This window comes from Heloderma suspectum, chromosome 5 (genome assembly GCF_057233095.1).
Source record: "Heloderma suspectum isolate Gila_16-S chromosome 5, 16-S_ref, whole genome shotgun sequence".
NCBI classification, from domain to species: domain Eukaryota; kingdom Metazoa; phylum Chordata; class Lepidosauria; order Squamata; family Helodermatidae; genus Heloderma; species Heloderma suspectum.
Genome location: NC_139462.1, coordinates 129279724 through 129292931, shown reverse-complemented (window position 1 = coordinate 129292931; position 13208 = coordinate 129279724). Strand labels below are relative to the sequence as shown.

At 42.2% G+C, this 13208-nt stretch overlaps 1 protein-coding gene across 5 annotated transcripts in view; it reads right to left on the bottom strand.

Moving 5' to 3' along the window:
• MAP3K3 (mitogen-activated protein kinase kinase kinase 3) overlaps nt 1-13208 on the bottom strand; it is a 109543-nt gene that overhangs the window by 44102 nt on the left and 52233 nt on the right. For 3 of the 5 annotated variants that reach the window (XM_084857389.1, XM_084857394.1, XM_084857390.1), the window contains exons 3-7: nt 12201-12290; nt 8206-8246; nt 2986-3085; nt 2190-2303; nt 46-166 (exon numbers count right to left, since the gene is read on the bottom strand). In XM_084857389.1, the coding sequence (XP_084713515.1) occupies nt 46-166; nt 2190-2303; nt 2986-3085; nt 8206-8246; nt 12201-12290 (466 nt within the window). The remainder of the gene's footprint in view (nt 1-45; nt 167-2189; nt 2304-2985; nt 3086-8205; nt 8247-12200; nt 12291-13208) is intronic. The other 2 variants (XM_084857391.1, XM_084857393.1) reach the window with 1 other exon arrangement.

Genomic DNA, 13208 nt, shown 5'->3' with positions numbered 1-13208 from the left:
CTGGAATTTATCTGCCAAACTGGGTGCCAGGCCATGAGTACTCACTGATGGACAGGTGCCTGCTTCTGGTTTCAGGTGGCTGGTAGGCAATATTCACATCTCCAACAGATTGGGAAGTCTTGATTCTGACTTGTTTTGGCACCCCAGAATGGGATGATGAACTCGTCTGTTGAAAACATATATAGAGAAACCAACAAGAATTAAGGAACTTTATTTTTAAGGGACCTAGTATTTTACTTCTAATAACAACAGGGACAATGACAGGCAACCCAGGAAAGCAGTATCAAGCCAATACTAAAAATATGGTCTGAAGGGCCATTCCCATCTGTTTCGGGGCTCCAAGATATTATACAATCTGCAAAATGTTGCTCCTGGGCTGGACAAATGGTCTGGGATATTGAGCTGTGGATCTGAGCTTGCAGCATCTTATGTGACTGATGAGAGGGCAGTTGGAAGTTTATGTGAGGGACAATGTGCATTACACACATACTTGAATTTCACTACAGAAGTGCAGAACCTGCCATGTAACACAGGATTTGGCAACCTAGTATTTAAAAAAAATTAAGAAAGGACATGTTTCTAGCAAAGGGTCCACAAAGGTGCTAGCTAGCTGCAAGCATATATTTTACTCTGATGAGCACATTTGTGACACCAACTCCAGCCCGAAATGAAAAATAAGTGGAGGCTTGTCTCTGTCATGCTCCATCAGGAAATCCATCATCTGTCCTGGGCAACAGCTCAGGCAAGGAGGCACAATGTGATCAAGATGGCTGGGTCATGTTTGGAATGAAGGTTAGGTTTCAGGACCTTGGTCAGCAATCCTGGAGCTAGAAAAGTAACAAATTACTCCAGCAGAGTCTGGGAGCAACTGGTGGGCTTTTATAGTCAGACCAAGAGAGTCTCTCTGGAAACTCCATCCCCACAGGTGCTGCCTCTGCCCGTTAAAGGGCCTTTTCTTACAGCCATTGGCTTCTCCTAGGGAATGAAGGCTGGAGGAGAGGGGGAGTCAACTGGGGACTGCTCCTCAGAGTCCTTAAGGAAGTCCAATGCCCATCCCTCAGTCAGAGGGTAGTGGCACCTCCTGGGCAGAGCGTGGACAAGACATGGGGTCCAAGGCAGTGGGCTCCACTTTAGAAGGATGAGGAACTGTGATTGGTCTTTCAGATGCCTTCACTTCAGATCTCCCTGCTCTGCCGCTACTTGAGGCAAAATAAAACACACTTTTTCCATATCCTAACTCTGAGTGCTCCCAGTCCTGGGCCATGACAATCTCTGACCTCATGTTGGGCTTCAGAGGCACTGAGAAACAGTGGGCCCTCACAGTTTCAGAGTGCATCCAAGGCTCAAATCCCAAACCTCAACTGAATTAGGGGATCGGTAGGATTGATGGCAAATGTTGGCTGGCTACCAGTTCATGGATCTTCGTTTCCTGCCCTCATGATGGGAGACAAAAGTTTGCATTCCTAATGCTCAATGGTAAGCAAGATCCCTGTTCCTTTTAAAAAATGTACTATTGAAAGCTAAGTAGTCAAATGATACCTTTTTTAAACATTTCTGGATTTATATTACTGGTTCACTTGTACCAAGGTATTTAGGAATCAGATCCTCATGTCATGTACATCTGACTGAAAGCAATGAAACACACTTAAATAAAAACCTATTTTAATGATTGAAGTGTGCTATAATACAAGGCACACTCTAAAAGAAGATGGATGATGCATTAAATTACATAGGTTTAATGATAAAAATCACATGGCTATTATAAAACCAGTTAGGGTTTTAAAAACACCTATTTGTGCCAAATAAAATTACTACTCCCTCTGAAGGCATTAGTGATGGGGAAAGGGGGGTAGAGGAAGGCAGCCCAATCAAACAAAACTTGTATTTTAGGGAGAAAAACGTTTCCTTTACTTTTCACCTGGGATATCATATATGCAGAAGCCTACATCAGATTCTTGGCGTTTCACTTTATTAGAACAAGTAATCTCTTGACAAGCAGCTTCAAGATGAACAGGAAGTCAGTGGAAAATGGGAAGTGGCAGTACTTACTAAAGGCTTACGAAAACATATGTTTCTGCTTTAAGTAAAACATGGGGAAAAACTCACCTTATAAAGATCTGGGAATCATTGTAATGCTTAATGACTGAAAAGAGGCTATACCAAATATGAGCACATATGCTTTTACTCACATGGTTTCTGTCCTGAGACAGAAGCAATATTCTAAGGCTTTTCACATTTGAGCTCCGGTCCAAAAGATCTATTGCCTTATCGAGGTCATTTTGACTTTTCAAGGGAATAGATAACTGCAAAGGAAGAGCACAGACACACAATTAGTAATGGCACATTACATTTTAAATCCTGCCTGACAGGGATTAAATAGTGAGAGAGCAAGATAGAATTATAAATGGTCTTAAGCTGCTTTATTGTGTATACTTACTTGGGAGTAAACCCCACTGAATTCATTGGGACTTACTTCAAAGTAAAACATGCGTAAGCTCAGGCTATAAACAGGCTATAGTATTCCTTTTATATATATATCCATATATTTCAGGTTGTGTTTGTTTTCCAGGCAAGGAACATCCCTACAACCACTTTCTTGATACAAGTTGCTTCTACAGGCACGTCCCCTAAATAGTAACCTGCAAAAAATTTAATTTCCTCAGAATTTAAAGGGGAGGGGAAGAGATGAAAGTGCTGATATTCTCAACCCACATACACATTTGCAAACTTCTGTTACTCTTAGATAAGATTATATCACATGGAACCACTTTTATTTTGGCAAATGTGTTAGATATAATTAGCTGCTTGTTTGAAAACCTGTATTTATATTTATTCCAGACTGTATCTATTTATGTCCCCTAAGGTATATGGATTTTTCAGAGGGGTGGAGAGAGTATTTTCACTATATGTTTCCCTTACAGCTGAACAGCATTAGTTTTAGAAGGAAATAAGTATCATACATATTTGGTTGGTGAAAGTTAGTACCTCATTATTCACGTAATGGAGATCCAGTGGCTGCCCAAATGCTGTTTTCACTTTCTGCTGCACCTCTTCATAGTGGACAGGCCGGTTAAAAGGGATAATTCTGGGGTGAGATAGCAAGAAAGCAAGATGAGATGAGGTGATAGGAGTCCCCTGGAAAAGTCGTCTTTGAGAGATTACTCCTTGAGATTAGATGTGCAATTAACTATGTGTATTCAGCAGAGAGGATTAGCCTCTTAGGAAATGACAGTATCTCCTCCCAGGATCAGCACTTCTCCTGGCTAAAAAGATCAATCAGTAATGCCCACTCAAGGTAAACTTGGGTGACATGGAGCTTTATGTCCCTATCCCTGTATGTGGTTCTAGAGGAAAGGAGGGAGATGGCACCAACCCACGATTATATGGAAGTGAAAATTATTTCATTATGGACCACCACAGAGTCATTAAAATATAAATCACAAGATCACATCCTTGATTAATTTATCTACATGTAATGGTATATGGGGGAAAAGAACAACATGGCATGTAGGGTAAATATAGTTATTTAAAGTTCACCTTTGTTGGCAGTGATGTAGAGAGCTCTTCAGTCATACGGCGGTAAAGGGTATGCACTTGCGGGATGGGGTGATTGTGAAACAGGAAATTGATTTTAAGTGGTCTGCTTTGCAGTTTGCGCTTTCCATAATATAAGAGTTGGGAAGCAAAAGTCACTAAAACTCTATTATATCCAATTATTTATAAATGCTGTGTTTGTACTTTTGAAATTCATAAAAGTAGCCCACAATAACATTTTCTACTTACTACTTTACTTACACAGAAATACAGGAGGAGGAGCTTGGTAGCCCCATCAAGAGCATCTGGGTTGAAATAAATGGAGCAAAGAATAAAAGGAACCTGGTGGTCGGAGTCTACTACCGGCCACCCAATCAAGGAGAAGACAAGGATGAAACTTTTGAAAAGCAAATAGCCAATGTTTTAAGGAAGCATGATGTAGTAGTAATGGGGGACTTCAATTTCCCCAATATTTGTTGGGAGACAAATTCTGCAAAACATGGCCCCTCCAGGAAATTCCTGACTTGTGTGGCGGATAACTTCCTCCTACAGAAAGTAGAGGAAGGAACTAGAGGATCGGCTATCCTTGACTTGATCCTAACCAACAGAGATGACTTAGTGGATAAAGTAGCAGTTACAGGAACTCTGGGGGAAAGCGACCATGTTGTACTTGAGTTCTTGGTTCTAAGGGAACCAAAAGCCGAGTGTAGTCAAACACGTACCCTGGATTTTAGGAAAGCTGATTTTCATAAACTCAGAACAATGATCAGTAAGGTCCCATGGCAAGCGATGCTAGTGAGAAAAGGAGTCCAAGATGGGTGGGAGCTTTTAAAAAAGGAAATTCTCAAGGCACAATCACAAGTAATTCCAACAAGAAGAAAAGGTGGAAGACAACAGAAGAAGCCAATGTGGCTTCACAAAAAGCTTAGGGATGACCTGAAAACAAAAAAGGACACATATAGGAAGTGGAAAGAAGGCCAAGTAACAAAGGAAGAGTACAGGCAGATAGCACAGAATTGCAGGGATGGTGTCAGGAAGGCGAAAGCTGAGAATGAGCTGAGGTTAGCAAGGGATGTTAAAAACAACAAAAAGGCTTTCTTCAGCTACATGCATAGTAAAAGGCAGAGGAAAGAAATGGTGGTTCAGCTATTAAATAAGGATGGCAAAACGATAACAGATGACAAAGAAAAGGCAGAGGTGCTCAATTCCTACTTTGGCTCAGTCTTCTCCCCAAAGCGGGTCTATGACCCCCCTGGCAAAGGCGAAGTACAGGCTGAAGGGGCAGGATTGCAGCTTGAGATCGACAGGCATATGGTCAAGGAACACCTCATTACTTTGAATGAGTTCAAATCTCCAGGGCCAGATGAACTGCATCCTAGAGTCATAAAGGAACTGGCAGAAGAACTCTCAGAACCGCTGTCTATTCTCTTTGAGAAATCATGGAGGACAGGGGAAGTGCCAGATGACTGGAGGAGGGCTAACGTTGTCCCTATCTTCAAAAAGGGTAAAAAGGAGGAATCTGGGAACTACAGACCAGTCAGTTTGACATCAATCCCTGGGAAAATTCTGGAGCAGATCATAAAGCAATCCATCTGGAAGCACCTTGACAACAATGCCGTGATTACTCGAAGCCAACATGGATTTGTCAAAAACAAGTCCTGCCAGACGAATCTGATCTCATTTTTTGATCAAGTAACCTCCCTTGTAGACCGTGGGAATGCTGTAGACATCATATACCTCGACTTCAGCAAAGCTTTCGACAAAGTGCCCCATGATATCCTGATGAGTAAACTAGCTCAAAGTGGGCTACATGAAACAACGATCCGGTGGATCCACAGTTGGCTACAGAATCGGACTCAAAGAGTGCTTATCAATGGGACTTTCTCAAACTGGGGAGAGGTAACGAGTGGGGTACCGCAGGGCTCAGTCCTGGGCCCAGTGCTCTTCAACATTTTTATTAATGACTTGGAGGAGGAGGTGCAGGGAATGCTGATCAAATTTGCAGATGACACAAAATTGGGAGGGATAGCTAATACTTTGGAAGACAGAAATAAAATTCAAAGTGATCTGGATAGACTGGAGCGCTGGGCAGAAAACAACAGAATGACATTTCATAGGGACAAATGCCAAGTTCTGCATCTAGGAAAAAGAAACCAAATGCACAGTTACAAGATGGGGGATACGTGGCTCAACCACACTACAAGTGAGAAGGATCTTGGAATTGTTGTCGATCACAAGCTGAATATGAGCCAACAATGTGATGTGGCTGCAAAAAAGGCAAATGCTCTTTTGGGCTGCATTCATAGAAGCATCGCTTCCAAATCCCGGGAAGTACTAGTTCCCCTCTACTCAGCACTGTTTAGGCCTCATCTGGAGTACTGTGTCCAGTTCTGGGCACCACACTTTAAGAAGGATGCAGACAAACTGGAGAGGGTTCAGAGGAGGGCAACAAAGATGATCAGGGGACTGGAAACAAAGCCCTATGAAGAGAGACTCAAAGAACTGGGCATGTTTAGCCTTGAGAAGAGAAGACTGAGGGGAGATATGATTGCACCCTTCAAGTATTTGAAAGGTTGTCACAGAGAAGAAGGCCAGGATCTCTTCTCGATCATCCCAGAGTGCAGGACACGGAAGAATGGGCTCAAGTTACAGGAAGCCAGATTCCGGCTGAACATCAGGAAAAACGTCCTGACTGTAAGAGCAATACGAGAATGGAACCGATTACCTGGGGAGGTGGTGGGCTCTCCCACACTGGAGGCCTTCAAGACGAGGCTGGACAGCCATTTGTCAGGGATGCTCTGACTTGGATTCCTGCATTGAGCAGGGGGTTGGACTCGATGGCCTTGTAGGCCCCTTCCAACCCTACTATTCTATGATTCTATGATTAATGAGAAACCAATCCAATTATACACTGAAATTTAGTACTCTGACACTGGGAAAATATAGCTTAGCTCACAGCTGCACTGCATCTCTTTCTAAAAGGCAAACAGCACATTAAACACACACATACACATTTTTGAGCTCCCAACCTAAGTATTTTTTAAAGCCAAAAATCATGATGGATTTGGGTAGTTTTAGGCAGACCATTCCTAAGTTAAATATTTGTGGTTAAATCTGGCAGCTCTAATGAAATCAAACACATACAAGTGCATTTTGAGAGCAAGTCTACATAGCTGCATAATTATTGCTTGCATACAATTGAGCTTTTCATTCGGTATGTAAAACAAACATCACACCCCCTACTGAGCAACCCATGCCATTCCAAAGGCACCTGTTTGACCAGGAAGAGGTAAAAAAGGACAACGCTGTGGGGGCTATGGTTTCACTTCCAAGCTAATTGCCACAGCACTGTAGATAAAACACTGTGCTTGTGTTGCATAGTGCATCGCAGTCTGCTCCTGGTGGAACACCGGAAGCCTATTCTTGTCAACATCTTATTAGAAATGTAGTATCTCCTGGCTATGGCTGCTTGTACTGGGGAGTCCCTTGTTTTATCATGAAGGCTACGTAATATGTTGCATGCTTGAATTCCAAAGCAAATGCTAAATAACCTCAACTCTTATATTTCATCTTGTATTTCCAGAGAAACCATCACCATCACCATTCCACTCAACTTTTACTGCTTTACTTATAGTGTGATACAGGTGTGCTTTGAAAAAAAAAGGTCTCAAGTTTACTACATTCCATTTCATTTGGCCTCTTTTGTCTTCCTAACAACTTGTTTGCCTTAGATTGCGAACCCCTGGGGGACACAGCTATTAACATTTAGGAAGAATTACGGTAAGCCTTGTTGAATCCATAGAATAGAGCGGGATATATATAAAATGAAAAAGTAGATATTTATTGCAAATCTTCCATATGTGCAAAAATACCACATCAAGGCTGAAATCCTCTCCCTGGAAGAACGAGAGAGAGTTCAATGGGACTTACTTCTGAATATTCACAAGATTCTGCTATAAATCTACTGATACTCTATGTTAAGAATGGGGGGGGATTACATCCCCTTGGTTGCCTAGACATTTGCAATATTTTGTATAGGGTTGGCACTTAAAATGTTGGTACCCAGGAATTAGGGATTGTCCTGGTTCTGTTCAACATTAGAAGGTGAACATTATTTTGCATGCTAGTTCCATTCCTCTGCACCTTCCCTCCCTCAACTCCACAGGGGGGAGGGGGAAAGGCTGGTAGGAAAAGAAAATGGCAGAGGGGAAAGAGCACACACACCGTTCAAGGGACACTAGGCCCACAGGTGAAGCACCCTTCCTAGGATATGTGCAGGACAGAGAGAAATCAGTAGAAAGAAGAGAAAAGGAAAACAGTATTTACTTTTAAGGTGCAGCAACAGCTAGTTCTTAGGAAGCTAAGCTGGCACCTTTTATTTTGCTTCTAGGCAGAGTAGGTCTGGGAATTTAAGGGAACCCTCCTTAGGAGGAGACCTTGCTAGCACTATCTAATGCTTAGGTGAGAGGAAATATCTCAGAGAATATTGAACACCCTCTTTCCTTCCTTTGAGAAAAACTGGACCCCTCTGGTGTTTATATAATTTTAAAATTCTTTATTTAGCAAAGTACAACTCACAACTTCATTAAAATTGGGCTCAGCTTAGACTAGGTAGCAAAAATGTATCTCAAATGCAATCAAATAGGTGAAAAGAAGAGGGCAAAGACTTACCGCCTTTCCCCATTATGTTCAAACTTTATCCTGATGTCATTCTGTCAAAGAAGAGATTATTAGTTCACCTGCTAAGTGCTTGCACAGTTTGGGGGTCATTTTACAACAAAATGATCAAAGATCTTATAGACATGATGACACAGCATACCTGTACACTTCATAACCTAAAGCAAGGTTAGGGAACCATGTCAGCCCAAGGGCCAAATCGACTCCATGGAAGCACATTGGAGGCCACATGCCAGCAATTGACGAGGCCCCCCCAGTGCTGTCATGTGACTCCCAAAATGGTTGTCCAGACCCCTACACACACACAGTCACAACACACACTCCCCCATCCTCAACATGCCCCCCATGTTGCAATTAGGCTATTTAAAAGCCTCTGCTGGCACCAACAGAGGCTTTTTCAGAGTTTGATTGTGGTGTGGGGAAGATTTTTTGAGGGGGAATCATAGTGTTGGGGAGGGGAGGTTTAGTCCTTCCCTCCTCAGCAGCAATCCCCTTAAAATGTCCCCGTTCTTCGGCTGTCACTTGTCTTTATTGCTAGAAGGAACAGCAAGAAAAAACACATATTTAAGGTGCAACCCTGTGCATGTTTAGGCAGAAAAAATCCTACAACTCCCAGCATTCCCCAGCCAGCATGGGGAATGCAGGGAGTTGTAGGACTTGTTGTGTCTAAACATGCACAGAATTGCGCCCTTATTGATTGACTATTAACATTTGTATACCACCTGATCTGCTAAAAAGCTATGAAGGCTGTGTAACAACAATTTAAAAGAATAAAAACAAGAACATTAAAAACATTAAAAGTGCACGTTTTGAAAGCTAAATGGAAAAGATGCATCTTCACACCCTTTGGGGGCCAATCATAGTTCCTGAGGAGGTAACACAGGAGGAATCCCTTCACATCTGCCTGACAAATGGGTAACGGCGCCCTCAAAAGGCCTCTCTTGCAGATCTGAATACTTGGGTAGATTCATAGTGAGACAGGCAGTGCCTTCGATAGCCAGGTCCTAAGCCATCTAGGGTTTTAAAAGTTCAAACCAAAACCTTGAATTGCATCCGGAAAGCAACTGACAACCAGTGCAGGTCTTTCAGGACAGGTGTAAACTTCTGCTTCTACTTTTTGACCCCTGGAAGAAGACAGTAGGTTGTCTTCCACTGGTGAGTATGACAGCTAGTGTCAGGGATCGGTCATGGCATTGTGTGTTGAACATCCTGTGCCCCCTTTTTAAGCATTTACTTTACTCTTGCCTAAATGCAAAAATATCTAGACTTCCTATGAAGTAATTCCAATACAGAACAAAATAATGCCATTTAAGAAAAAAATCCACTCTGTAGCTTGTCCATTTCTTTTATGATTGTTTTTCAGGTACTGAATAAGTACTACCACAGGTGCCAACAAGATATTAACAACTAAGTTTTCACAGCATTCACCTGATACATCCATTATGCTACGCAATTTAACATTGTTAGTTCATTAAATCTCAAATTGATCCTCTTTTTGATTAGTTATTTGTGTAACTTGATTTTGGACTTTGGAGTAACATATGATGTAAGTCTGCATCTGTGATTCCACATTTCCAACATCCATTTTTTTGTTCAATATATCCTGAATATTCTGGCCCTCTAGAAGTTGGTGTACTATAACTTCCATCAGTCCTAGCCAACACAGCCAATGCTGAGGGATGATGGGAGCTTCAGTTCAACAACATCTGGAGGGCTAAATGTTCCGCATTCCTGAATTAGACCATCTTTCTAACTCTTTTTTAGTGTCCGCTCATTTCATTTCCCAAAATTATATGGATCAGTCGAGCTCTATCTTTATTTACTTTGTACCCTGAAATTAAACTATAAGGTGACAAATTAAATAAATATCAAGTTGGCCAAGTAGAATGTTGCAAAGACAACATAATGTCATCTGCATACAAGAAATCTTTCTTGAGTCATGTCCAGCTTTCAACCCTTTTATATTATTTATCCTGATTGTTATTGCTAATGGTTCTACAGCCGCCATAGACAAAGGAAGTAACAGACATTCTTGTCTTCTTAAAGAGAAAGAACTTGTACATTTTGTATTAATTAAAATTTTAGCTAGGGGAGAATTGTAGATATTTTTATTTAAGTATTGAAATTCCCTTTTATAATAAAGGTTTCCAATACCTGGAATAGATAGTACCATTCTATTTGATCAAATGCTTTAAGCTTTGTCTAAAAATAGCAGGAGAGTTGGATTTGTTGAAACTGAATCATTATCAATGTTATTAACTGCTTTGCAATTAACATACACTAATTTCCTAGCTCTAATGAAGCCTATTTGATCAGTTTAATGTACATCAGTTGTAATGTTGTATGCCCCGGCTGTGGGCTTCCAAAATTTAGAAGTGCCAAGAAAGTGATAAGTCAGATCCAGGTTTGTTTACAAGGAGATTTTATTGAGTACTTACAGCACACAGGTGTACACAATCACTGGATCAGACAAAGGCTCTGAACAAAGAACTCTGCTACAGGAAGGCTTTTATATCATACATGTTATTCAGGCATAGCAGTGAGGTAGTATGACAGGTGCAAGCATTAATTAGAGTTCATCTACAACTTTCCCAGCATAGCCTAACAGTGCATAGTAACATATTTGGCAGAAGCAAGACTATCGTAATTTTCTCATCATGGACACCTGTGGCTCAAGATAAACAGAGCTTCACTTCGCAGGCACATCCTAGGTCCTGATAAGGTAAATGGTGCCAGGCTCGTTAGCATGGAATGTGCTGAGAGGGGACTATATCAGCCTTTGACTTATCTTACAAGCCAAGAGGCCCACTTGTAAGGGATTGCAACTAATAATGAACCACAGCAGAGAGCGTTATGGATCTCTAAGCATCTGTAAAACTACTGTTAGCTTGCTTACAGGCCTGGGGCCCTACAAATGTACAGTAACATTAATCTTCTTTGCCAAAATTGAGGTTAAGATTTTATAGTTTTTCACAACTCCATTACCTAAGTATTTTTAAGAAACAAGAAATAAAGCTACAAATTGTGGGCAAAACTACATGTGATATTAAATATGTCACTTGACATTACATCTATTATTTTTTACTTTAAAAATCAGCCTCCCTACCAGGAGCACTGCATTAAATAGGAAGGGAATTTGTTTACATGGTACCTGTGTGCCATGGAAATATTGCTGGGTCCCTGAAAATTGCTCAATGCCATATTGGGAAGTAAAAGTTAGGACCAACTATCACTAATTCTCCCCAGCAAATGCTCACCTAGCCCCACATCCCTCACAATGCTAAGCACAGGATTGGAGACCCTGAATTTCCCTCTTTACATTTAGTTCCATCAAGGAGGAGCTCTGAGTTTCCTTTCAATGGCTACATCTACACAAAATGATACTCCAGAATCACAGAGAATCAAGCATCTTGGAACACACTACCTGATCGTTGCCTGGAGCACACTGCTTGATCACTCCTTGCTTAGCTCCTCCTACCATCAGGAGCAGCTTCAGTAACCAGCAACCACTAGAAGAGTTTAGCATTACATCCAAACTGGGACTTCCGGCTTTTTGCTCCCCCAACAAGTTAAGAGTGTGAAGCCAGAGTTTGAAGCTGGCTTAAAATTCCTAACTTGTTTGGGAATGACAAGACAAGGGTCGAGTAACACCAAGCTTTTTCTTGCTGGTGAGTTCCTGAAGCTGGAGTGATTCTCCAGAAATCTGGCACATCATTTTATGAGAACATGGCCACAGTACACACACTTTTCTCCACACAGCAAGAGGTCTTAGCATGGAATATAGTTTTTGTTTGTATAGAGAAACTTCGAAAGAATACTGTTTTTATTTTTAAATCCTCCAATTAAAAGTTAATTGTGATACTTCAATTGCTATGGAATACCAGCAGTTGTATAGTAAGCTGCTGTGCTGGCTGTTTTACATGACTGTGAAACATATTAACATCTCAATTTGTAACTGACAGTGCTAGAATGGAAACAAGTTTTCTTACCTGAGCCTTTTTGTCCTCTCCCGCATGAGGACATTGGTTTGTAATAGTAGGGTTGCTGAGGGCAGCTGGGTTGTTGACAACGTGTTTTTTCTGAAAGGGGAAAAATCGCAATACTACGTTTCTAAAAGAAAAATGGGAAGTTGGACTTAAAATAAGGTTCCCTTCTGGTAAGAAGGCGGGAGAGCAGGAAGCAAAGGGTTAACCAACAGATGGCAGAGGTAGTAGTGAAAGCCTTTCTGAGGATGAGATGACTCCCGATTTTAGGACATGATTTCAGCAGAAGAAATGCTACTGGCCTCATCCATCGGCTGGAGAACCGAGGGCCACTGGGAGGCTGCACCTCCTGCCTCCCAGGAAGTACATCACCACAAAAGAGAAGCCAACCTGGTCCTATACATCAGCCAGAGAGGGAGGAGCTGCAGGGATCTCCTTCCACCCCTCCCTGCTAGAAAGAACACACAGCTTTCGGTCAACCCCGAAAGGATAACTTGGGTGAACCACTCAGGGGAGCCACAAGGGAGCAGCGGGCTGGGTTGTAGCTTTTAAAATTGTTGGTGGGTGGTGGGCTTTGGAGTTGTGTTTGTGATTTTAGGGGTGGGGTGCCCACCAGATAGGCGAAAGCAAGGGAAGCATGTGTCCACCTGGCGGAGGCAGTGGGGGGAGTTCTGGTGGCCAGAACATATCGAGGTTGGGCGGCAGATGCTGGCAGAGTGCTAGGGCCAGGCCATCCCAGGTAAGGGGAACAGAGGAGAGATACGTAATATCTGTCTCCTGTTCCAGGCCTGTCCAGAGCCAAAGGATGGCTCGGGGGTGCGTGACCCCATCCTCTGGCCTTTGTCTGCTGCTGTGTAATGCCAGGTCCATTGCCCATAAAACATCCCTCATCCATGACATGATCCTGGATGAGGGTGCAGACCTAGCATGTATTACAGAGATCTGGGTAGACAAGGCCACTGCTCCCACTCTTGTGGCCATTTGCCTGGCTGGATTTTTGTATGCGCAGCAGCT